The sequence below is a fragment of the Halichoerus grypus genome, chromosome 7 (assembly GCF_964656455.1).
Source record: "Halichoerus grypus chromosome 7, mHalGry1.hap1.1, whole genome shotgun sequence".
NCBI classification, from domain to species: domain Eukaryota; kingdom Metazoa; phylum Chordata; class Mammalia; order Carnivora; family Phocidae; genus Halichoerus; species Halichoerus grypus.
Window position 1 is genome coordinate 152,851,219 of NC_135718.1, and position 25,846 is coordinate 152,877,064.

General features: G+C 50.4%; 1 protein-coding gene across 1 annotated transcript; it reads right to left on the reverse strand.

The window, feature by feature from the left end:
- Window positions 1-19,919: 19,919 nt before the first annotated feature.
- On the reverse strand, window positions 19,920-22,543 carry LOC118521351 (antigen-presenting glycoprotein CD1d-like). Its single transcript, XM_036069845.2, has 5 exons — window positions 22,323-22,543; window positions 21,783-22,061; window positions 20,979-21,257; window positions 20,156-20,249; window positions 19,920-20,044 (listed from the first exon to the last, which is right to left on the reverse strand). Exons 1-5 carry the CDS (start codon window positions 22,336-22,338, stop codon window positions 20,023-20,025), a joined length of 690 nt encoding a protein of 229 aa, XP_035925738.2. The 5' UTR covers window positions 22,339-22,543; the 3' UTR covers window positions 19,920-20,022.
- Between the last annotated feature and the right edge of the window lie 3,303 nt (window positions 22,544-25,846).

The window sequence follows — 25,846 nt, forward strand, 5'->3', positions numbered from 1 at the left end:
TAGCCATCTAGACAAATCATGTTCATTTATTCCATCTGCCCAAAACAAACAAAAAAACAAACAAAATACCTCAAATGCAACTTTTATAATTAGTGAACTTTGCACCTTTTTGATGTCAGTAATTTAAAAACAGAAGCTGTAAGTTCTACCTCTGTCTTGTATGTTCATATCTGTCTATACTGTGTTGTAAATATGTTTCTGCCTTGGGAAGGCATTGCTAAAATCAATTTGTGAAAGAGCTATTTACTGGGCTTGAACACAAACAGTTGTGAGGATTGGGCATTCTAAAACTCAAAAAGATAGAAGCAGACTCAGATGTTGTTCAAGTTTGTGTGAATTGGAAAATATTTAATATAAAAGCTAGTTTGAGATTGATGGTTTAATTAAAACAAACATGTTTTTAGAGTTCTCAGCATTAAATATAACACTTCTACCTGTTTTGCTAACCGAATAAGGATACCTTATCTTGTATAAGACCCATCAACAACAACAATAACAAAACATATATGTTGGCTGACTTCCTCTAATGCCTCATGAGTTTTGTGGGTAATCTGTACATAATTGTTAAGAACAATTAAATTAAATAGTTGTGAAAAAGATTAAAAGGTTTGTAAGTAGATTTCCAAATAGCTCCAAAATCTTTGATAGTTTAAAAATCAAGTTTTGCTAAGTCAAACAATTGAGTTAAGTTCAAGCCATTAAATGTTTAGATCATTTCCAGATAAGACAAAATCCTGGAGCGTGCATTACTAAACACAGGCTTCCCTACTTTAGGCTTAGTACAGAAAAACTAAAATACTTGGGTATGTCAATGTTAATTACAAAATTCAGGTGACACACGTTTCTAGAAATTTTAAATGTCTTCATAAATTTTCAAGTTTAAAAAATGCTGATAGAACAAACAGTTCACAATGGCTCACTTATTAGTTTTTCATAGAAAAGAAAGTTCACGAGGGTTAAGAATTCTAAGTAATATGTGTAATGAAAGCTACTAGAAATCATATGGGAAATATCCTCATATACCAGAAAAGTGGGATGTGTTTATGGTCAGAAAGGGTGTAAGGAATGGAGATGCTTTTTTTTGAGATAAAGAAATTAATTTTGTCCTAAAACAAGGTTAATTCTTTAAAGAAAAACATAGGACAAAATAGAATATAAAAAAAGATAATTGTAGAAGGTTTATGGGAAATGTAGCTTTAAAAATAAATAATAATGTGAGGTCAAACTGGGTAAAACTAAAATAAATTTAAATGAGGCTGTGATCAAACACTTCTCCTTAATTCTTAAAATTATTGCAAAATCTGCTAAAGCAAGAGCAGGACAACAAAGGTCCTTAAAATCTCTAGCCAAAGTTTTCTTTGATAAGAGAATAACTCTTGATCATCTTTTAGATGTGCAAGGAGGTGTCTATCTGATTCCAACATCACCTGCTAGGCCAGGAAGGACACTTCTGGGGAAGCTGAAACTCCATTGCATAAGAACAAGCCACTGGGCTTACAAAACTGATGCCTTCCTCAGGGTGACTTGATGCTCACAACCAAGCCAGTTAACAGGGCTACCACCTCACATTCGGACCCTCTCCTTTTTTTTTCCTTTTTTCAAGATTTTATTTAAATTCCAGTTAGTTAACATACCCTGTAATATTAGTTTCAGATTAGAATTTAATGGCTCATCACTTATATATAACACCCAGTGCTCATCACAACAAGTGCCCTCCTTAATACCCATTCCCTGCCCACCCCCCAGGCACCTTTCTCCATCAACCCTCAGTTTGTTCTCTATGGTTAACAGCCTGTTTTATGGCTTGCCTCTCTCTTTTTCCCCCTATGTTCATCTGTTTTGTTTCTAAAATTCACATATGAATGAAATGTTATTTTGCTTTCTCTGACTTATTTTGCTTAGCATAATACACTCTAGCTCCATCCACATCATTGCAAATGGCAAGATTTCATTCTTTTTATGGCTGAATAATATTCCATTGTGTATATACACCACATCTTCTTTATCCATTCATCAGTCAATGGACATTTGGGCTGCTTCCATAATTTGGCTATTGTTGATGATGATGCTATAAACACCCAGGTACATATGTCCTCTGAATCAGTATTTTTAAATCTCTTAGATAAATATCTAATGTCTATTTATGTCTTCTGCCCATTTTTTTAAAGATTTACTTATTTATTTTAGAGGGAGAGAGCACCAGCAAGGTGGGGGAAGGGGCAGAGGAGAGAATCATAAGGACACTCCCCACTGAGCATGGAGTCCAAGATAGGGTTCAATACCATGACCTACAAGATCACGACTGGAACTGAAAGGAAGAACCAGATGCCCAACCTACTGGGACACCCAGGTGGCCCCTGTGCATTTCTTAACTGGATTATTTGGTTTTTGAATGTTGAGTTTGATCAGTTCTTTACAGATTTTGGATACTAACCCTTTATCAGATATGTCATTTGCAAATATCTTCCATTCCAAAGGTTGCCATTTAGTTTTGTTGTTTCCCTCACTATGCAGAAGCTTTTTTATCTTGATGATTCCCCAGTAGTTCATTTTCACTTTTGTTTCCCTTACCTTCAGAGATGTATATAGTAAGAAGTTGCTAAGGCCAATATTAAAGAGGTTACCGCCTGTATTCTCTAGGATTTTGATGGTTTCCTGTCTCATTTTTTGGTCTTTTAACCATTTTGAATTTATTCTTGTTTGTGGTGCAAGAAAGGGGTCCAATTTCATTATTTTGCATGTTGCTGTCCAATTTTCCCTACACCATTGGTTGAAGAGACTGTTTTGCTTTTTTTTTTTCCTTTCGATATTCTTTCCTCCTTTACCAAAGATTAGTTGACCATATAGTTGTAGGTTCATTTCTGGATTTTCTATCCTGTTCCATTGATCTATATGTCTGGTTTTGTGCCAGTACCATACTGTCTTGATGACTACAGCCTTCGTTGTAATATAGCTTGAAATCTGGAATTGTGATTCTTCCAGCTTTGCTTTTGTACTTCAGGATTGCTTTGGCTATTTGGGGTCTTTTGTGGTTCCATATAAATTTTAGGATTGTTTATTCTAGCTCTGTGAAAAATGTTGGTGGTATTTTGGTAGGGATTGCATTAAATGTGTAGATTGCTTTGAGCACTATAGACATTTTAACAATGTTTGTTCTTCTAATCCATGAGCATACAATGTTTTTCCATTTCTTTGTGTCATCTTCAATTTTTTTCATAAGTGTTCTATAGTTTTCAGAGTACGGATGTTTTACCTCTTCAGTTAGGTTTATTCCTGGGTATTTAAGGTTTTTGGTGCAATTGTAATTGAGATCAATTCCTTGATTTCTCTTTCTGCTGCTTAATTGGAATGTGAAACTCTGAAATAAACTGAGATGTAATTATGAAGGTAACTGGACACAAAAAACTATCAGAAGTGGCTATCTAGAAATTAAAGATAAATTGATGATGTAATGAACTCCTTGGGTGTGTTGAATAGCATAATAGACCTAGCTGAAGAACGATTTAGAGGGAAGGAAGATATTTTTGAGGCATTTGTCCAGAATGCAGTAAAAAGAAACAAAGAAATGGAAAAATATAAAAGAAGGGATAAGAGATACAGAGAAAAAAAGAATGAAAAAGAGAGAAGATAGCTTACAGGATTTGTGGGACACAACCAAGCAGACCATATACCCATTATTAAGTGGGTCTCAGAAGGAGGGAAGAGAAAAAAGGGGACAAAGAGCTTGTTCAAAGAAATGACTAGAAACTTCCATAGCGTGGGGCAGACGTCCAGATCCAGGAAGCCCAAAGAAATTACCCAATAAAATAAATCCGAAGTGACCTACACCAAGATACATTGTAATTCTATTGTCAAAAGTTAAAGACAAAGGTTAAAGTGAAAGGAGATCAGAAAAGAAGCAAAAGGTAAAGCAATTTGTTACATACACAGAAAGCCCCATAAAACTCCGGGCGGATCATCCAGCACAGGACTATGTGTTTTATGCGAGCCTCAGGGTGACTACAAAGCAGAACCCCTAGTAGGTACCAGAAAGATAGAGAGGAATCAAAGCACACCACTGCAGAAAAGGATAAATGTTTACATCTCCACATACTTGGTTTAAAAACATACTTCCAGGGAACTCGTTAGTCCAAGCAGAAATTATGCTGAAAACTTAGAACTCAGGGCTAAATAACAGTAAAAACAGAACCCATTAGAACGCGATGTGCTGCCCAGTTCGCACGCAGATTCTATGCGTCTGCTAGACTCGTGTCTTTATTCTGTTGTGCATGTCTGTATGGGTGTTTTTGGTTCCTGGCTTTACTAACAATAGTGGGAATTGTGTTGAAATCACCCTTGAAGTTCCCTCCATTTTTGCATGAAATAGACCTGAAAATGCTTATATCAGAACAAAGAAACGCTGAAAACCAATGAGATAAGTCACTAACGTAAGAGACCACAGAAAGGCCTGGGTGTGCTTTGGTGGCTGTGGCGGGACCAGCACCAGCCTACGGGCTTGCAGACCCAGGACGAGCGGCTGGGAGGGGGTCAGCCGAGCAGTTTTCTGCACAGAAGGGGTGACTCTTTGCAATGGCCTGAGTATTTCATGGCAGTGGCCTTCTTCTCGACACAGAGAAGCAAAAATCCCATTTGCCAAGTCAGAGCCTGAATCGTGAGTGCAAACCACATGACTGTAGGGGCTGGGTATGGAGGAATGCAGAGCGGGTGTCACAATGATCTGTTCCCCTGGAGGAGACAGCAGAGAGCAGGCTAAACGCCAGAGACCCTGAGAGGCGCCGTGCCCAGCAGAACGCCATCCTAAACACAGAGTCAGCATGCTCTACGAAGGCTGCACTATGCATGTCACCTTGTTCCCATGTAACAAACGTGCCAAGCCCATCATCCAGGAAGGTATGAAAGGAGTTATTCTCACGTCTGAGGATTTTCCCCAGGATGGTGATGAGACAGTAACTACCAGGCTTCCGTTTGCCATGGCTGGGGCTGCATTCAGGAAGTATAGGCAAGATTTTCATGGATCTTTATTCAATTAACAGCAGACCTAGACAGAAGCTTCAGTGAGTCACAGATTAAATCTCCAGGAGCCAGGAATTACCCTCTGCGGAGAAGCTGCTGAGGCTTTCATCTTGAAGTTACAATCACTTTTTAATTGTCAGTACAGCGAGAGTAAGCATCCAAAGACTGGAAGGCCGCACGTCTTCCTGTCCCTTCTGTCACATGGAATCTACATTTGTTTTAACTATTGACTTAGGGTTTAAAATGAAGGAGTCTGTAGATGGCCTGTCATATGGGTGTGGGACGCCTCCCCTTCTGTCTCCTGGTTGGCTGGGGTGCCGTGCCTCTGCAGAAGGGCATCTGCTCTCATCCCGTGCATTTCAGCAGCTGCGCTTCTCGGCTACATCACTGGAAGGACCCATAAATAATTGTGTGTTCTTAGTGGGGATGAGCAAACACACTGATTTGAACATCTGGTCCCAATGAGGCATGTAGTGTCCTTGGAGAAAAAAGGAAGACCCAAATGGCAGTAGCATTAAAGTCTTTGCTTTCAAGGGTTAATGGAAACACCCACCCACCCAAAATCCTAGAGAAGATGGCATGTGCCCTGGCAGATGATGAGCCTACCTGAGCCAAGGACACGGTCTGTGCTCCTGCTGTCCTGCTACACACAGGGTCACCGCACGTTGTCCCTCTGGGGCCGGGACCCCTGTTGTTCAGCTTTTTGGTTTGGTTTGTTGGTCAGGGAGCTCTTACCTTCGATTTACCTACATAATGAATTGTTCCTGGGGGGGACAGCCCGTCTCCCCTGTCGTCCCCAGGACCACGCTGGCTGTGGCAGCAGGAAAGGCCATATGGATGGGAGGAATGGAGCATCCACCCACTTTCCCCATGTGTGGCACTTCCCCGGGCCAGCACGGTTAGCTCCCAAGACCTCTCTACAGACAACAGGAGAGTGTAAGTGAAGAGTAAGAAATCAAGCCCCTTGAGGCAGCCTATTCCAGATCAGTAGGCGGTGGGAGCTCACTGGTGTTCCTTGTGCTGTATCTTCATCAATGTGAGTCCCAGTTCCTAACCACGGTGCGCTGGGGAGTCCATGGTTGTGCCCCCATCTGTAATCTCACTTAATCTTTATTAAACACACTCGGTACCTTTGTTGAGAAAATGTTGCAGTACCTTAACGATTGTTACCTTTTTAAAGTGCTTATCTTTTCCTGCCCATAAACGAACAAGCATGAGTCTTCACGGTGGGGTGTCAGAGGTGACTTGGGTCCCCCAAGGTGAGTGACGGATGCTGTGTGGTGGGCACGCCTCCTCACACAGCGACTATAAACAGCAGGTTAGATAGACACATGGGGGCAGGATGAGGCTTCAGGCAGTGTTTGGGGGAACAGGTGGGAAGAGTCAGAGAGATGTTGCTCCCAAATACCATTTATGAAGATTTAAAATGCATGCACACAAAATTATTTGCAAGAGCATATATAAACATAAACAAAAAGTTACCCAATAAACACTTTAAAATGGTTGTCTATGTATGAAATTGGGGATGGAAGTAGCTAATAAGGATAAATGCAGTAAATGCTTAAGCAAAAGAAAATGTCCTTGCCCTTGACCTTGTCCTATGCTGACATACCCTGAGCTGAGGAGTCTGATGAGCTTGACCCTCTGTAACTGACGCATGACCCATAAATAAATAGATCCCTAATAAGAGAATAGTAAGGTGTCACAGAACGGTGAATGAAAGCCACCACGTGTGGGACTTAGATGTGGATACTGTGAAGTACAGTGCAGTGCGAGCCAGGAAGGAACGTGCGGGCTGGGTGCGGCTTCATACTCACACTTAGCGTCACAGACACACGGATAGAGAAAGGAAGCGTGGGAAGTAGATGCAAGGACGTTCAAGTCAGCCGTCTTAGTTAAATTCTTTAAAACAGTCCTCTTATTATAACATTAGCTGTTGTCCTGAATAGATTATTTTTATTTTTCAATCATATTCTTCCATGAAGCATGATTTATCTTTTTAATACTGTTCTGGAAAAATTGCAAATCTGCTGATTTGACTGAGTTTCCTTTCCTGGTAAAATTAGGCAAATACGAATTCTGATCTAGTCTGAATTCCACATCAGGACAGCTAAGAAAGGCTCACAGTCCATCTGCCTCGCCACCTCAAGGGAACTTGTCACCATGGCCACTGTCCTTCCACCACAGCCCAGAGTAGCTGTAACTCGTGAGGAATTTCTGCCAAAACAGGTGTAATGGGGAGTGTTCTTTAGTCCCTTCATAGTTTAGATCCCCATGCCCTGGGAAGCCACGGCTACCGAACACGCACCTGACTGCAGAGCTCAGCAAACTACCATCGGGCGTCCACAGCGGGCCCTCACGTCCCTCTGAATGGCCCCTTGGCCAGCTGTGTCCCCAGCCTCTACTGGAGCTCCCGGCCAGCCTGAGGTGCGGAAGGACAGCGGTGCCCAGACCAGAAGGGGAGAACCACAGCTGGCCTGCAGGGGCCTCCGGGCTCCCGTGCTGTTGACTCCACAACCTTCAGCCTTTCTTGGGTTAACTGATGCTACTCAGAGATGTGGGCTCACAAAGGTTGGGTTATTTGGCAAAATGTTGCTGCTCCCTATTTTTTAGGCTTTACTATGGAGAATTTAAACATCTAAAAGGCAAAGGAAAGCAAAATAATATGATGAAGCTAACTGGCTCACCTCCCTCTGGCCTGGCCTTCCCCTCCACACCCTCTCCCACATACACACCCCCTAACCCCCAGCCCCTCCACACCAGCCTCTTCACCCCTCCCCACACCCGCACCCGTATCCGCCACCACACCCACCCACTCCCACCTACCCCCACACATACCCACACCCGCCCCACAACCTCCACACTCACAACCCTAACCCACACCAGCCTCCACCCCCACCCTCTCCATACCCACACCCCCCTGCACACCCACATCCACACCTACACCCCCACCAAATTCCAGCAGTCCTATTCTTTTTTTAATTTTATTTTATTATGTTATGTTAATCACCATACATTACATCATTAGTTTTAGATGTAGTGTTCCATGATTCATTGTTTGCGTATAACACCCAGTGCTCCATGCAGAACGTGCCCTCTTTAATACCCATCACCAGGCTAACCCATCCCCCCACCCCCTGCCCTCTAGAACCCTGTTTGTTTCTCAGAGTCCATAGTCCCTCATGGTTCATCTCTCCCTCCGATTCTCCCCCCTTCATTTTCCCTTCCTTCTCCTAGTGTCCTCCATGCTATTCCTTACGTTCCACAGATAAGTGAAACCATATGATAATTGACTTTCTCTGCTTGACTTATTTCACTTAGCATAATCTCCTCCAGCCCCATCCATGTTGATGTAAAACTTGGGTATTCATCCTTTCTGATGGCTGAGTAATGTTCCATTGTGTATATGGACGGCATCTTCTTTACCCATGCGTCTGCTGAAGGGCACCTGGGCTCCTTCCACAGTCTGGCTGCTGCAGCAGCAGCCCTATTCTTCCATCTACAATCCTTGTGGAGTGTATTACGCTCTCAGGATCATACCTAAAACAGCAAATAATTCTCTAATTCCCTGAAATGCCCAGTGTCTTTTTTAAAAATGATTTCTTACATTTTCAGATGGTTAAAAATATCAAAGAGCAACAGTTCATGACACAGGAAAATTACATGAAGTTCAAATTTCAGTGTCTATAAATAAAGTTTTATTGGAACACAGACGCTCATTCATTACGTCCTGTAGCTTCTGTGCCTCAGCCCAGAGCTGAGCCGTCGTCACGGGGACACTGCGGCCCCAAAGCCAGAACATTTACTATCTGGCCTCAGAGGAAACGATCGCCAACCCCAGCCCTGTTCTGGAATCTCCACCACCGCCAGCCTGGAAGGAAGTCCCTGCGGCAGCCCTGCCGGAAACTGTGCGACCTCGCCAGAGGACGGGGGGACCCACCTCCCTGGAGCAACCGAGCCCCGGTGGGGGTGGGGGTGGGGCTGGGGGTGGGACTGGGGGTGGGGCTGGGGCTGGGGGTGGCGGTGGTGGTGGCGGTGGGGCTGGGGCTGGGGCTGGGGCTGGGGCTGGGGGTGGGGCTGGGGGTGGCGGTGGGGCTGGGGCTGGGGCTGGGGGTGGGGCTGGGGGTGGGGGTGGGGGTGGGGCTGGGGGTGGGGCCGGGGCTGGGGCCGGGGGTGGGGCTGGGGGTGGCGGTGGTGGTGGCGGTGGGGCTGGGGCTGGGGCTGGGGCTGGGGCTGGGGCTGGGGCTGGGGGTGGGGCTGGGGGTGGCAGTGGGGCTGGGGCTGGGGCTGGGGTGGGGCTGGGGCTGGGGGTGGGGCTGGGGGTGGGGTGGGGCTGGGGGTGGGGCCGGGGCTGGGGCTGGGGCTGGGGGTGGGGCTGGGGGTGGCGGTGGGGCTGGGGCTGGGGCTGGGGCTGGGGCTGGGGCTGGGGGTGGGGCTGGGGGTGGCGGTGGGGCTGGGGCTGGGGCTGGGGCTGGGGGTGGGGGTGGGGCTGGGGGTGGGGCCGGGGCTGGGGCTGGGGGTGGGGCTGGGGGTGGCGGTGGGGCTGGGGCTGGGGCTGGGGCTGGGGTGGGGCTGGGGCTGGGGCTGGGGGTGGGGCCGGGGGTGGGGCTGGGGGTGGGGTTGGCGCTGGGGCTGGGGCCGGGCGTGGGGGTGGGGGTGGGGCTGGGGGTGGGGCTGGGGGTGGGGCCGGGGCTGGGGGTGGGGGTGGGGCTGGGGCTGGGGGTGGGGCTGGGGCTGGGGCTGGGGTGGGGCTGGGGCTGGGGGTGGGGCTGGGGGTGGGGCCGGGGCTGGGGCTGGGGCCGGGGGTGGGGCTGGGGCCGGGGGTGGGGCTGGGGCTGGGGGTGGGGCTGGGGGTGGGGCCGGGGCTGGGGCTGGGGCTGCCGGCGCCGCTGCGCGCAGTGCTGCCACCAGAGGGAGCAGCTGTCCAGGCCTCGCCGCGCGCCGCGGGAAACGTCGCTGAGCTTTTAATTGGGACCGGGGCTCCCCCTTCTCGCGCGCGCCCCAGGATGGGCCCCCAGGGCAATCGTCAAGCACTAATTCAATCTGTAAAAGAATGTTAACAGCAGTATCTGTATTTCCAAAACTTTTGAGCATCACTCGGCCTGAATATCCAGGTCATTGAGGACAGGTTCTAGAACATCAAATACCTTCAGGATTCGTGCGGTTTGCCCACTGAGCTGACCCAACGCCCTGTCCTGCGGAGGGTGAAGGAACTTGGATCATCCTGAAAACCCCTTTACAAGGCTGCAGGCTGCATGGGCGCCTGGGGGGCTCCGTCAGGGAAGCATCAGCTTGGCTCAAGTCGTGATCCCGGGTCCTGGGAGAGAGTCCGGCGACAGGCTCCCTGCTGGGCGGGCGGGGAGCCTGCTTCTCCCTCCGTCCTTCATCCTGCTCACGTTCTCGCTCTCTCTGTCTCTCTCTCAAATAGATGGAAAAGGTTTAAAAAAAAAAAAAAGACTTCAGGTGGAGACTTCATGTCTGTTGGCCACCAGACAGTGAGGCCTGGCTCATCTGGAGCCCCAGGACCCAAGCCCACCTCGGGGTGAGCCCGTTCTTCCCGTTCCCCGACGGCGCGGGCCCCCCGCCACCGAGCTCTCGTATGCCCGCCCCCCCACAGCAAGACCCGGTTCCCTTCCCCCCCGACTTTTAGTATCACTGTGAATACGTTTCTCACAGGCCTCCCTCGCGGGGCTGCGCGAGTGAGTCGGTGAGGAAGAGAAAGCAGCCTGAGCGTTTCGTGCAGCGAGAGACTTAACGCGGGCAGCAGGGCGCCGTCAACCGTGGGCAAGCAGGGAAGGACGCGGGGGCCGAGGGCGGCAGAAGTGACTCCCGGACGCTGGAATTCGTGCCAGGCTTTCCTGGAATCAGGGGTGGAGGTGACAGACAGACCCCTGCCTTTGAAAGAAGAGTTTTATTACCTACCAACCCCAAGCGAAGGGGCCACGTGGAAGAGTGCAAAGTTCAGACAGGAGGCAGGGGTGAGGGGAGCAGGGCACAAGCCTCTGCTGTGGGTTTCCACGGGCAGGGCCAGGCAGGCGGGTCGCAGCTCCGGGTGGGCCCTGAGCGCCAGGGCGGTGATCTCGGTTTGGTGTTGGAGTCAGAGGAGGGAGGTGGTTCGGGCCGTGGGATGTGGGGTGGCTGGCTTGCACGGGAAAGGGGTGCTCTTAGGGGAGTCATGTGCTAGTTTAGGAATCAACCGGCCCTAGAGGGACAGTCGCTCCTGGCCAGCAAGGTCCTCAGACGTCAAAGCACCATAAAATATAGAAAATAAAAAACACGATTAATACACAGGGCACTTCACAACTAGGTCAGAGCGGTGACGGGGGGAGGGAGGGAGGGATCGATCGTCGCTTGAACTCAAAACCACATCACAGGGGTATAGCCGAGGGAGCAGGACGCCAGGGTCGGAAGTTTTCTGCCACCACTGCTGAGCACAGCTGCGGTCTCTGAACACACAGAGGCGCGGAGAGTGGAACGCGGAGGACAGGTGCAGAAAACCCTAGGATCCACGACTATCTGCCAGTGAGGAAAACCATCGTGGGAAGAAGTCCACTTACTTTCTGCCTTGCGAAGGTCACACGAATGGATCTCCTCTCCCAGGCGAGGCAGAAAAGCAGAGCGGACTTACCGTGTGCCTGACCCGGGCGGAGGCGTGGACAGTGTGTCCGGCAGACATTGGACGTCAGGCAGAACAGGTCAGCCTGGGTCCGAGAGAGGGGACATACACAGGCTGAGTCGGCCGCCCCGGCCCAGGGCTCGAGGAGAGTCTCTAAGCGTAGCCGGGAGGGGACGACTGGGGGGCTGGCAGTTGACAATACACTGGGAGTTCAGAGGCCCCGCAGGAGGGTATATTTAAGGGGCAGAGTGGCAGACGGGAGACAACGTGCAGCAGGCCCTGGAGCTCAGGCAGAGTCCTCGGACGTGTTACCTCGGGAAAGATGGTTAGACGCAGGGTGAAAAGCCAGGGTCACTATTCACGCAGACGAAGGTCCACCCTCTTCCTGCCTAACACTTAGAGCCGAGCCTTAAAGGATCACAGAGTTTCCCAAGTTGCAAAGGAAGCCCACATGTTAGGGCCGTTTGGGAGTAACCAAGAGTAAAATCTGTGCACCCTCTCGGCAAAGTACGCAGAGCTATGGTCAGGGTCCCGGACCAGCTGTTGTCTTCATGTTGCTTCACACTATCCCATGGTAATTTAAATTATTTTCATATTTCATACTAGGATGCCCTCAACCATAAGTATGACAATACTTTAGGTTCCCTTCAGGGAAGGAAAACCTGACAAATGCACTACAACACAGTATTTATAATTTCATGTTTTAACTTTTCTTTTTAAGAGTTCTCTTAAACTACACATATGTGTTAATCATCCTTGTGAATAAAAGATAAATTTAAAAGATAAATTTAAGAGAAATAAGTTGGTTATGGGTTCTGAAAACTTCGTAAAGCTGCTGTGACCCCTCCAAGTCAATTGTCACAGACCTCATCACTTCCACCGGTGGCGGCCCCCAGCTCTAGTCTGCGCTGCAGAGACGGCAGGTGCCTCCCCAAATCCACCTGATATGGAGCAGGTCCCCGTCCCACTCGGGAACACTTACCGAGAAAGGCAGCGCTGGTTGTGTCTTCTTCTGAGAAGTCACTGTAAGGTGGGAGGAAGGGAGGTGTCCCCTCCCCAGATCCTGCCCCCAAAGTTCTCGTGATGGATAAAATGGTGGCACTTCCCGCGGAAGCCTGACAGTAAGCGGCAGCGGGGAGCTGGAAGGAAGGTGGATCCCTGGGCCCTTCATGGATCCACCTTTGAGCGCCTACCTCCGGATGTCTATTGAGTGATAGGAGTAAACTTCTATCTTGTTTCGGCCGTGTTATTCTGTTCTTCGGGCTGTTCCTGCCTCAACAACTACAGCGAGTCTCATCCATGCGTGTTCGCAGGTTTTCGTCCTTGTGAAATAGAAACTCTCCCACATCCTTACGTGAACAGCATCCTCGTACGCACGGCCTCACATTCTGATACTTTTATTTCCCAAAATACAGTCTCAGGAGTAGGATTTCTGAGCTGAGAGGTCTGTGGATTTTTCACGTGAAGAGATTTTGTCAAATCGCTTTCCCAGACTGTTTTGAAAAATCCTGTATTAGTCTCCCTCCTCGTTGCCAATCCGGTGAGAATGGTATCTCCTTTTACTGTAATTTGCATTTCCATGACTACTAATGACAATGATTATCTTTTCTTCTGTTTATTAACCAATTCAGATTTGCTCTTAATGAGTTACCTGTTTAGCCTTTGCCCAGTTACTGTTTGAGTGTTGAGCTTTTCCTTATAAGTAAGGGACTTCTCTCATTGTTAATATTAGCTTGAGCTGGGCGCCTGGGTGGCTCAGTTGGTTAAGCGACTTCGGCTCAGGTCATGATCCTGGAGTCCCTGGATCGAGTCCCGCATCGGGCTCCCTGCTCAGCGGGGAGTCTGCTTCTCCCTCTAACCCTCCCCTCTCTCGTGTACTCTCTCTCTCTCATTCTCGCTCTCTCAAATAAATAAATAAATGTTTAAAAAAAAAAATATTAGCTTGAGCTATCTGTAATTTTCCCCAATCTAGGGTCAATGATGCTATCTACTGCCATGCAAAATTTTAATTATTTTTTAACATGTGTATAATTTATTTTATAGTTTACGAGTTCCTATTTTGGTAAAAAAAAAAAAATCTTCAAAACTTCAGTCTTTAATATATCTGGAATTTATTTATGCTGCGAGGTAGATCTCCAATATTATTATTTTCCTAGAAGGAGAGCCAACCCCCTCATTGATTATTCTTCCACAGTGATATGAAATCACTCTATTCCTTACCTTCAATTTTATTACCAGAATATTTTCTTCTTAGCTTTTCCTTTATTATATTTTATTTTCATTGCAATATGTTTGACATACAACATTGTGTACATTTAAGGTATACAACATGTGAATTTGATACATTTATATATTGTAATATGATTGAATTGTAGCAATAATTATCTCATCTCTATCTCATCACATAATTATTGCTTTTTACTGGTTGGGATCATTAAAATCTAGTCTCTTAGTAAGTTTGATGATTCTGTATTCACTATACGGTACATTAGAATATCTAGGAGTTATTTGCTACTCTCTGCAAATTTGTCCAGTAAACATCTGTCCTGTCCCCTCGCCCTCTGCCCCACCCCCACTGCCCTCTACCATAGAATTTTAGTGACAGTGCCTCTGAGTTTTAATATTCAGTATGGCAGGTCCCATACCTGCACCATTATTTTTTCTCACATTTTTGGCCATTTTAATACTAAGAATTTCATTTAATTTACACATCTTAGGGATTAATACTTGATTATATTAACTCTTCTAAACCAAGAATAGACCATATCTTTCCATTAATTCAGAACACGTCTTTTGCCCTTCGGAGGACTCTGTTTTTCTTTATTTGGGCTATGTACCATTTTTGTGAAATTTGTTCCTAAGAATTTTATATTTCTGTCACTTTTTTGAATGGACTATTTATTCTCATTTTCACTTCTAGTTGGTTATTGCTAATAGAGAGAATAGCTTTGATTTTCATACACTTACCTTGTCCACATGACAAAAATTCCTGTTCGAATTCAAGTCATTCTTTGCTTTGTCAAATACGGCTGCTTGGCCTTTCCAGGTATATCGTCTAATCATCTGTGGAAAGAGCTAAGCTTAGCTCTTCTTGTCACATCTGTAGGGGACACAAGGGTCCCTCTGCCTTGGCAGCCGGTTTTCAGGCCCGAGAGAAGGGGACTTTTGCTTGGTTTTCCAAAGGCCACCAAGCCGGCAAGACATCTCAACTGTCAGGGCTCCGGATGGCTCATGGGGCTGGGCCTGGACCTCCCAGCACATTCTCTGTGTTGGTCGCCCTTTGATCATGTGGCAAGAAACCAGCTACACCGCCCATCTCTCCGTTGCTAGTGCCAGGACTCTGAAAGTCTGAAATGCAGCACAGAATGTGCAACTTTACACCTTACAAAACGTGTTCCCTGGGAGTCAGATTTACATTTCTAAGATGAAACTCCCCCAGGCCAGCGCCCTCACGGAGCTGTTAGGCTTGCGTTGATGTGGTCAGTGCTGTTGAAATCTAGAATCTAAGACACAGGCCACAGATGTAACTTCCCACTTCCCTCCATTTCAAGCTGTTATTTCTGGAACTCACAGAAATCAACCTTCTTGGGAAGTTCTAACAAGGCTGCTTTGACCCTCAGTTTCTTCTATCCGACAGCCACCGTGTATCCACTTGCCGATGATGCATCACTCTGCAGCCATCTTTCACACAGATCTCCTCATAACCCACAGAGATTTCAGAGTCAGTATTAAATTCTGTGTCCATCTAAAGACTTCAAATAAATTTTCCAGCACAGTCCCAGTGAGTGTCTCAACATGCATTGGCCCCAGGGCTAAGGGTGATCATTCATGCAGGATGCAGACGATGCTTAGCAACCCACAGGTAACTGGTGTAAATCTTAGACTGTAAGTTCACTGTGTAAGAAATAGTACTTTCTTCAGTTTCTATTGGTTAACCTCTAACTTCTAAGTCTGAGCATCGCTCCATTCTGTGGTGGGGGAGATATAACCTTAGCTTTCCCCGGTTTCTGCCCCCAGTCTCTAGAGTCCACTCCAATCCCATAGCCCCTGGTGCTCGTTCACTGAACCACACAGATCACTGCTCAGATATTCACCTCACTTCCTGCCCAGCCTCTCAGATCCAATGTCCTTCCCGACATTTCTGAGCCACAATCATGAGCATGGGCATTTTGTTCAGCTTACCCTACTCCACTGCCCAGGAGTGCCACCTGGGCATTCTTTCTGGGAGGCCGCCCCCACCCTGGGAGCACTGCCGGACAGGAGGGGACAGGCGTCTGCAGTTAGAGCCCTACACACCTCTCTGTCCGGGAGAAACATCTTGCTCTGGTTGGGAAGATCTTCCTGTTTTGTGAGGATGTTCTGTTTAAGCCTTGACATCCTATCCCGTCTGCCATCACCGAACATTTGGAAACACAACCTGGAGTTTCTGTCTTCTATTCTGCCACATTCTTCCCCCGAGGCACACAGAAATGCGTGGGTATCTCACATGGATAAGAATGAAAAATAAAGTTTCAAGGAAAGGAATAAAGACATATGTTAAAATGTTGAATATTATCCAGATACATAACTTCAGGATTTTTCAAAAAGAGGAGCTTTTGCCCACGGGCAAAGTTTTTGTGCTTGTGTTGTAAACGTCACCGGCTGTCTGTGAACACTGGCGTGCTAAAGGTGGGGAGCCTGCGGGTGGCGAGACACGGGGCACGAGCTCCAAGGCTGTGCCAAGCAAAGCCCAGATGGAAGGGTCCAGCTTAGCAAAGACAGACATCTCTCTGCAGATGGAGATGACTGGAAAATCACTCACCCCGTGAGCCAGGAAGGAGGAAGATGTGGGAATCATCCCCGGATAATCCCAACTTTCACAAGAAAATAGGAAAGATGGTTAGATGCAGGGTGAAAAGCCAGGGCACAAAAATGTGGAAGAACCCCTCTAGGGATGGTTCAACAGAATCAGCAAAAGAAGAATACAAGCCATGGGAAAACCCAGCCTGAGTTCAGAGAAAGAAGCTGAAGAGGGTACCGCCTCTCCCATGCCACATACCCGAGCAGGAGCTGTGCTGAGCGTGAGACACGATAGTGAGCACAGAAGCCAAGGGAAGACCGAGGGGACGGGAGAGCCTGCGGAGCGGACAGAAGCTAGGCGTGGCCTCGGGACAGAGGCCGGCCCAGCAGCAGGTGCCTAGGGGCCAGCACGGCACAAACAGCAGTCACCAGAAAGTCTGTCCCAGGTTACACCTGTCCTGGTTGATTATTAACAGCACCCCTCTCAATTACACCCTAAACTTCTGAGGATGGCCTGGCAAAGAACATCAAATCGAAGCTCTGGGTGGAAAGGCTACAGCTCATTGCAAAGTGGATCAACTCTATGCCACAGACTTAAGAGCAGAGAAGTAAATTTGAGTGACAGCCTCGGAAAGCTCACCAATGCCTTTGTAGGGTCACGGATACACCCGTGTGCATCTACCTGAGTCCAATTAGGAAACAGAAACCAAACAATAAGCTAAGCAGAGGAAGTTGAGTAGAATTAGCAAACTCTAATAAGAAAATAACTAAGATGAAAGATAACTCTACATAAAACTCCAGGGCCGGGCGAGACTATGCAAGGGGGACTACGCCTGGAAAGGTAACCCTTCCCCAAGGCTGGAGTGTAGCGGCCTCCTCATCCAAGAAGGTGTAGCAGAGAAGTTTGCGGGCTCGTCCAGGCCGGAGCTGGCCTGCAGTCACCGGACAGGCTGGAAGCAGTTCTGCAGACCTCAGCCCGGGGCTTGGAGATGGCGCAGCTCAGGGGGACCCTCCAGGCAGCAGGCGGACTAAGCACAGGCCGCGCAAGGGTCTGCAGAAGGAACGGGGCACCCCGGGCAGCAGGAAGTGCCAGTGTCCATATCAAGAAGGCACGGGAAGGTTATGGCCAGGCTGAGGCTGCGAGGTCACCAGTGTCCGCGAGCTCTGGGCACGTGGCTGGGGCCTCAGCGCAGCGGGTGCCTTCACGCCCATTCTGCGGACCGGCCCGCGTGGTGGCCGGAAACTGCAAGAGAGCACCTTCCTCCCGCCGTGGCTCTCGAGGGCCCTCTACCAAAAAGCTTAACTCTGTGCTCACTTTAAAGAAGTGGCCAGAGGAATTCCACGCATTGTCACCTGTCACAGAGCGCAGAAGAAGGACGACTCTGGAGCCCAGTGACAACGCACTGACGAGCAGCCCAGCACCCAATGAGGAACGTGACATTCACAAAGAGAGTATCAACAGCTTAAAATGAATTGTCAGGGCTTCCTGAGGTATTCTAAGCTAAGGATGTCAAGACAAGACAGATTTTCCCAGAGATAGGACTTTATTTCCAGAATAAGTCAATTTCTTTAAAATGAACCAGAGTTTCTGTAAACTCATGCTGCCGCATTTCCAAAAAGAATTCAGAAGGGCCGTTAGCACACATGCCCTAAGAACGCAGCCGGCCGGCGGGACGGGTTCACAGCCTGGGCGCTGCCGGAGGAAGCCAAGCTGAACCGCATGGCCTGCCTGGGGGCAGCATTAGGCCCCTGGCTGGAAGGCATTATAGATGGCCATGCAGCTGCACACATTTGCTCCCCACCCTCCGCGAGATCATCTGTCCTAACCCATTCAGCCTGCACTTACAAAATGCCTCGGAAGGGCTGTCTTATAAACAAGGGAAATGGATCTCTCATGGGTCTGGAGGCTGGCAGTCCTGCTCTGGCAGGTTTGCGGCCGCTCTGAGGATCTGCTTCCTGGTTCCACTTGACACAAGAAGCCACTGAGTCCAAGGCCAAACCTCTGGTCTCCTGACCCAGTGCACTTGCTGGTTCCCCTCACTACCTGTACAAGTCCTGCGTCAGATGCCCCTTCCAGGAAGCCTTCCCTGACTAATCCCAGGCCAATATTTTCACTTACAATCATTCTGAGGAATTTGTAGCACCGCATGACCCAAAGCAGAGCAGCTGAACACCAGACCCACCCAAGGGCTTGTTCAAACACAGATTACGGGGGGCCCCACTCCCATTTCTCATTTAGGAGGTCCGAGATGGGGTCCAGAACAATGTGCAAGTCCCCAGTGGTGTTAAGGCTGCTGGTCAGGAGATCACAATTGGGAACCACCGATTTAGAAGCTGGCAAGATCTTCATCCACATCTGAGGCTCGACCAGAAAGTTCAGCATACAAGATGCCAAATCTTAATTTTCTCAAGCAAAGACTCTCTGAAAGTTTAGTCCCATTTCTTCTGGATGTTCAAGGATCCTTAACTAGGAACAGAGCAAACAGCTGGGTGCTGATCAGGGCAGTTCACACCTGCCCAAGTGGGTTCATCCCCTTCCTGAGCATTGTCTCACTTAATAGCTGTAAGTGGGGGAGGCTGTTTGTGGGGAAACCTTCATGACTGACTTCCTCCAATCTGAAAAAAGTGACTGGCCATTTGGGAGCAATATCCCTACCCAGAGTAACTTTTTTTCTACCTAATACACGTACACTACGATTTCTCCTTATAAATCAGTTGCACCAAATAAAATCTTGAGAAACCTCTGTTTCTTACAACCTAATTTTCTTTTAAAGAAGAAAACGCCCCCCCCTTTATAAGTCCAAATTCACAAAAGAAACTATGCCCTAAAACTACCAATTTGTCATTCAGGACAAACTTTTATCCAAGGAGCTCCCACACTGCCATCGAGAAGCAGAAATGTATCTGGGGTGTCCCAAACAGTTCATAAAAGCTTGAGTGCACATTTTAATATCAGGCATGTTCACACAAAAATCTAGACGTCCACTTTTCTTTTTTTTTTTTTAAAGATTTTATTTATTTGACAGAGAGAGACACAGCGAGAGAAGCAACACAAGCAGGGGGAGTGGGAGAGGGAGAAGCAGGCTTCCCGCCGAGCAGGGAGCCCGATGTGGGGCTCGATCCCAGGACCCTGGGATCATGACCTGAGCTGAAGGCAGACGCTTAACGACTGAGCCACCCAGGCGCCCCTAGATGTCCACTTTTCTTGAAAGATGTAGGTTACAGCCAAGCCAGGGTCTTATTTTAGAAATTCATTCATTTTTTGGTGGGTCTCCCTTTATCCTTGACAGCAAGCAGCAGGAGCAAGCACTTCCCAATTCACTGCAGACTGCACCATCCAAACAGTGACCAAGCACCACCTTACAGCCAGCCTGTATCTGCTTGTCCCTGGAAGTTTGCACGTCTACTTTTATAGAACCACGGGGGCTAATAAACTTGCACTATACTGAAGAAGAACTTCAATCTTCTCACATGAAATGTTAAAAGGACATGATGAGAACTGCTCTGTGACTGTTGTCTGATTCTTCAAGGCACCTTTCCTTTCACCCTCAGCTGCTGAGCTGACGTCCTGGGCACTTGGGATACTGAGTCCCAGACAGGTGAGGCGAGCAAAGTTACAGGATGCCTTGGTAGGAGCTGAGAGGGTGTAGGAAGGGAGAGAACATTAAGGGAAAGGGGAGAGGGGCTGGAGGGGCCAGGAAATGGGGAGAGGCTGAAGGAAGGAGGGGTCGGGAAGGGGAGACCTACCGGCGCTTCTTATAGCAGAGGGCTAAGCATCCAATCATCAGTAAGGACCCCAGCAAGGCCACAAGCATCAGCCACATGGAGGAGTGGCTCCCCTCTGCGTGGGGAACACAGGCTCTCAGCACAGGACCCCTCCCTATTCCAAGGCCCGTGGTCTGAGCCCATGGGAGGGTGCCACAGGTGCTTCTCACTGCCTCTCCCACGGGGAGTGCCCACGTCTGTTCCTCTGCAGTCTAGAGGCCCCCTCTTGTCTCAGGGCCTGGGCACCGGGGACCCTTCACTTCAGCACACGGCGGTATAGCACACACAGCAAGGACAACCAGGTAGCCACTCTCCATCCATGAGACCAAGAGCAGTGAACCTGACCTAGCTCGGCCTCCGTGTCTTCAACGATAAAATGAGAAGAATAGCACCTGTTTCAAAGGAGCCGGGGACAAGTGGACACCATGCTGGGCAGACTCAGGAAGCACTCAAGACCCAGCAACTACCTTGTTCCCCCGCCCCGCAGCCCTGGCCTCTCATGGGGAGTGACCTCTCCTGGGATTCTTTATTTGCCACCTGCTTCTGGACCTGTGAATGGTTTGGTCTCTTTTTCCTTGTATATGGGACATTTATCTCAACCCTTTTTGAGTTCAGACATTGTCCCCCTCCGTTCCCCTCCTTCTGGTATCTGGAAGCCCCTCTTTCTAACCCTCCTGGTTTGGGGGGGTTCATTTTGGAAACTCCTCTATCCTGCGTGTGTCCAAACCCACCTCGTGGCCAGTGTCTCCCTCTATGCTTGAGGACCATCTCCCCCATGCCCAGCCGGGCCCCAGCTCTTTCTCACCCCAGTGGATGATTATGTCCTGGCCCCCTAGACTGCTGTGTCTCACTCGGCACGACAGACCAGCCGCCTCCTGGGCCGCCACGTCCAGGGTCACTCGGAGATACCACGTCTCATCAGCATGGGGCAGGACGTCGCCTTGCTGGGTGCCCCGCTGCTCCTGCTCACCCCGCATCCACATCACCCACACAGGCTTTGGGTGGAAGCCGGAGACGTGGCACACCAGGAGCAGACGGCCGGGACCGGAACTGGGGCCACTGGACAGCCAGGCCTCCGGCCTCACTGTGTCGGATGAGGAAGTGGGGGATCTCAAGGCGGGAACTCTGCAGCCCACGTTTCCTCCTCTGGAGATGGAATCCCTCATGCCTTTGTCCATTCGTGTTGGCTTCTCCAGGAAAACCTTCCCTGACCGCCCCCCATCCCAGGCTCCCGTAAGTGCCTCTGCTCCGACCCCCGGAGCGCCCTGTGTTCGCCCGCAGGGTCCGTAGTGGGTTTCAAACATGACTCTAACTCCTGTGTTCGCCCGCAGGGTCCGTAGTGGGTTTCAAACATGACTCTAACTCTTCCTCTGCTTCCCGCCCTCCCCTCAGCAGAGATCCTGTCTGACCCCCAGGGTTTATTTACTTCAATTCATGGAACCCAAGGGGTGCTTGGTTAATGTCTGTGGGATGAATAAATCCCCTAGGCCTCACCCATGCCTTCCCGAGCCATTCTCCCCCGGGGTGATCCAAGGGCTGTGCAGTCTGCAGCGGGGAGCCCCAGCCAGAGCGCAGGAGTGGAGGGCAGGGGTGAGAGAGGCAGGCTCACCTTGCTTCTCCAGTTCCGACTTCCCTGCCTCAAGGAGGCCTCTGACAAACTGGGGGCAGGTGTCATTGAGGAGCCTCTGCAGGGTCTCTCTGGTCCCCTGGTCCTGGTTGAGCTCTTTGGTGGCCCTGCCCACCCAAGAGGGGGCATCTGGGGCTGGCACCCAAACAGCTCCTTGGAAACTCATGATCTCTTTTCCTTGAAATGCTCCGTGAAAGAAGCTTTCGGAGGCGTTGCCGGGGCGCAGCTCGCAGCCAGCGGACACCTGGATCTCAAAGGGATCTGAGAAGAGGACGGGACAAAGACCAAAGAAGGGCCGAAAGGATTAGAAGGGACCGAGGAGGGGAAATGCGCGTCAGGGTTCTACGGGGGACCCAGAGTCCCGGGAGACGAGTGGGGGACCAGCAGCGGGAGGGACGGGGGCAGCGTGCGGGGCCGGAGGTGGGGAGCGCCGGGCAGAAGCGCGGATCCGGAGACGCAGGCGCGAGCGGGGCGTCTCGGGCAGCGGGGGCGGCAGAGCCCAGGGTCCCAGCCCCAGCTCACAGTCCTGGCGCAGCATTTTGGCGAATTCCCGCACGTCCCTGGTGAAGCTGCTGCGGTGCACGCGGAGCGTCCGCTGCAGCTCGTCCCACTGCCGCTCGCTCCGCGAGCCCCGCGCCCAGGGCCGGAGGAAGCGAGTGGCGTCCGAGCCGTTCTCCAGCCGCACACCTGCAGCCCCCCGAGCAGCACCAGGTCGTCGGTGCGCGCCCAGCTGCGGTTGGCGAAGGCCGACACCTGCAGGTACCGCAGCCCGCCGCGCGTCCCCGGGGCGCACAGCCCGCCCGAGGCCAGCGGCAGCGACCAAACGACGAGCAGCCACCAGCCGCACGCGCTCCGGGCCGGGGGCCGCGCCCTGCGCGCGGGGTCGCCGGCTGCGCCCCGCCGGGGGCCCCGGGACCGTCGGTCTCCGGCGCCCCCGGCTCGCGCCGCCCCACGCACCCCCAGGGCTTCCCCGAACCTGGGGGAGCCCCCAGAGCAGCGAAACTGCGGCCACCTGAGGGCGCCGGGGTCGGGCGCCGGGGTCGGGCGCCGGGGTCGGACTCCGGGAGTCGCCGCCTGCCAGCCCGCCAGGAGGATCTCGGATCGCCCCGCCCCCGCCCCGGCCCTCCCACCTCCAACTGCCTCCTCCTCTCGCATCTCTGATCCCCCTCCCCCCCAAAACCGCCCAGTCCTTCCCTCGACCCCGCCCCCATCGTCCCCCCCTTCAATCTCTGATCCTCCTGCTCCCATCCTCCCTCCCCTGTCCCTCAAAAGTCTGATCCCCCTGCCCCCATCCTCCCCCTCCAATCTCTGATCTCCCCAACCCCACCCTCCCCCACAATCTCTGATGTCCCCGCCCCCACCCTCCCCCACAATCTCTGATCTCCCTGCCTCTATCCTCCCCCCTCCAACCTCTGATACCCCTTCCCCCATCTTCCCTCTCCAATCTCTGATCCACCTGTCCCCACATCCCCACCCTCCAGCCTCTGACCGTTATCCTTATCCGGAGAGTCTTCCACCTCAGTGTCCCCAGCCCCTCTGTCCTCCCATCAATGTCCCTGCTCTCCTCCCCCACCTCCTGGTGCACCTCCCACAGGGCCTCTGCTCAGCCCCCCTGCCTCTCTGCCTGCTTCCTCTCTCCTTCAGCTACCCACTCAGTCACTCTCCAGATGTGAGCCTCTGTGCTGGAAAGAATGAGACCACATTATGGTGTGCACCGGACAGCCTGGACCCCACGGCTCACATTGATGATGAGCATCCAGACAGTGGGGTTCAGAACGTTGGATGCCCCTCTTTGGCAGGTCAGAACCTGGATGGCACCCTGACACCTCCCTTCCCCGCACTCCTTTTATCCAAATCCTGGGCAACTCCTCTAGTCCATCTCTTTGGAAACATCTCTTTTTTTTTTTTTTTTTTTTAAGATTTTATTTATTTGACAGAGAGAGACACAGCGAGAGAGGGAACACAAGCAGGGGGAGTGGGAGAGGGAGAAGCAGGCTTCCTGCCGAGCAGGGAGCCCGATGCAGGGCTCGATCCCAGGACCCTGGGATCATGACCTGAGCCGAAGGCAGACGCTCAACGACTGAGCCACCCAGGCGCCCCTGGAAACATCTCTTGAGTGTGTCCCCCTTCTCTACATTTCCACCTCCACCGCCGCCCTAACCTTCTGCATCTTCTCAAATAGGTTTCCTAGGATAGAGACCACAGAGATTGATGGGCCTATGGGATTATGCCTGGCCTGACCTGACCTTGGTCCCCTGCTGTCTCCCCCCCACCCTAGTCTCCCCTGCTCTGTGCCTTAGTCTCGCCACAAGGCTTTCAGTTCCTCCAACATGCAAAGCTTCTTCCTGCCCAACATCTTTGCACAAAGTTCCCTTTGCTTGGAAAGCTCTAGGACCTCTCCTCCCCTGACCCACTTCTGATGCTTTGTTATTTCTACTCGGATCTCGGCTTAAAGGTCACTTTTTCAGGGGGTCTTCCCAGATCTCCCTGTATGAGCAAAGGCAGACTGGTCAGCCCTAACAGGACTCCCCCCGTGCTACCAGCTTAGTCACCTCCCCCCCCTCCCCCGCACACAGCAGTCGGTAATTACGATGGCAGGCAAGCTCTGTCTCTCTGCCAGCCCTCTACAGTCCCCCCGTGGAGCCACCAGGGTGCAGGGAGGGTCCTGGAGAGAGGAGGCTGTGTCTGGTCCTCCTCGGTGTGCTCAGTGTGGCCCCAAAACAGTTTGAGGTCACATAGAAAAATTATTTTTGCTACAAGTAAGGGGTTGGTGATTAAATTAAGATACGATATTGCTGGAGGCCCGGATAGGAGGGGGCTGGGGGGACAAAAGTAAAAAGGACAACAGTTTACAAATCACAGCACAGTGCCTCACTTGGCATTCTCCAAACGTCCAGCTTCCTGTAAAACTTGAACAGTTCTGTTTAGTTTATCTGCATCTTGAAATTTTCTAAGGCTAACATCCTTTCAGACTAAAGACAAGAACTGGTTTGTTGTTGTTGTTTGCCTTTTTCTAATCAGAAACAAAAGCCAGGAGGGATAATCTTCAGATGTTGGGGTTATAGACGAGATACACCAACGAATTTTCCAAAGGTCAACTGAGTCAGGTACTTTTAGCCATGACAACTTTAACTGCTTCCTTCGGGAGGAGACTCACTGAGTCGCAGAAGGAGCCCTGGGAGCACGGCTAGGTCCCACATGGTGGGCTCACAAAAGCAGGGCACAGGTCTCATGAGGAGAAGGGGCCACAGCACTCCCCCGGGGCCAGGAGCTGGCTGCCATCCTTGCCCCTAGATCAATCCTGCCCTCACTTCTAGAGCATTTTGGGTTCCCAAAGAGCTTTCACATAGGCCATTTTGCTTACTCCCCATCGCAACTGCTAGAGATAAGGATCATTACCTCTAATGGGTCAGTAAGCAGACCGACCAAAGTGGACGCGGGCCAGCACTCCAACTGTAGTCTGCTGACTCCCGGTCCAGAACTTCTTTTCCTCGGGGCTGCCTTCTGAGGGTGCACCTCCTACTGCGAGGTGGTGGAAATGAGATGACTGCCGTGGTTTCTTTCAACCTCGTGGGTCTGTAACCCCAGGTCATCACAGTAGAGCAGGGAGTCGAAATGTCTGAGATGGGAGTAAGGTTGGAGGAGAATCAAAGAATTACAGATGATTTGACTAAGAATAGCCACAAATAAGACTGGTTCTGGAGTCATTATCAGAAGCCCAGGATCTGAGGGCTTTACCAGAACCCCATTCCCAGTGGGAGGAAGAGATGCTGCTTACCATTGATAATCCTGCTGGCTTCAGGCGGGGCTTTCTGTGCCCCGTGGGCTACGTCACCGTTTGCTGCTTTCCTTAGCTGTCTCCCCACACCTGGCATTACTGTTCAAGTGGCTCGTTTGGGTTAAGTTTCTGAAATAAAACTTCCCCATTGATCTCCATGGTACTTTTGTTTGCTCTTACTGTTTTCATGTGAATCATGCAAGCATATGGCTTTCTGAAATTAAAGGACTCATTTATTTTGCTTGTTTATTTTCTCACCTCTTGCCCC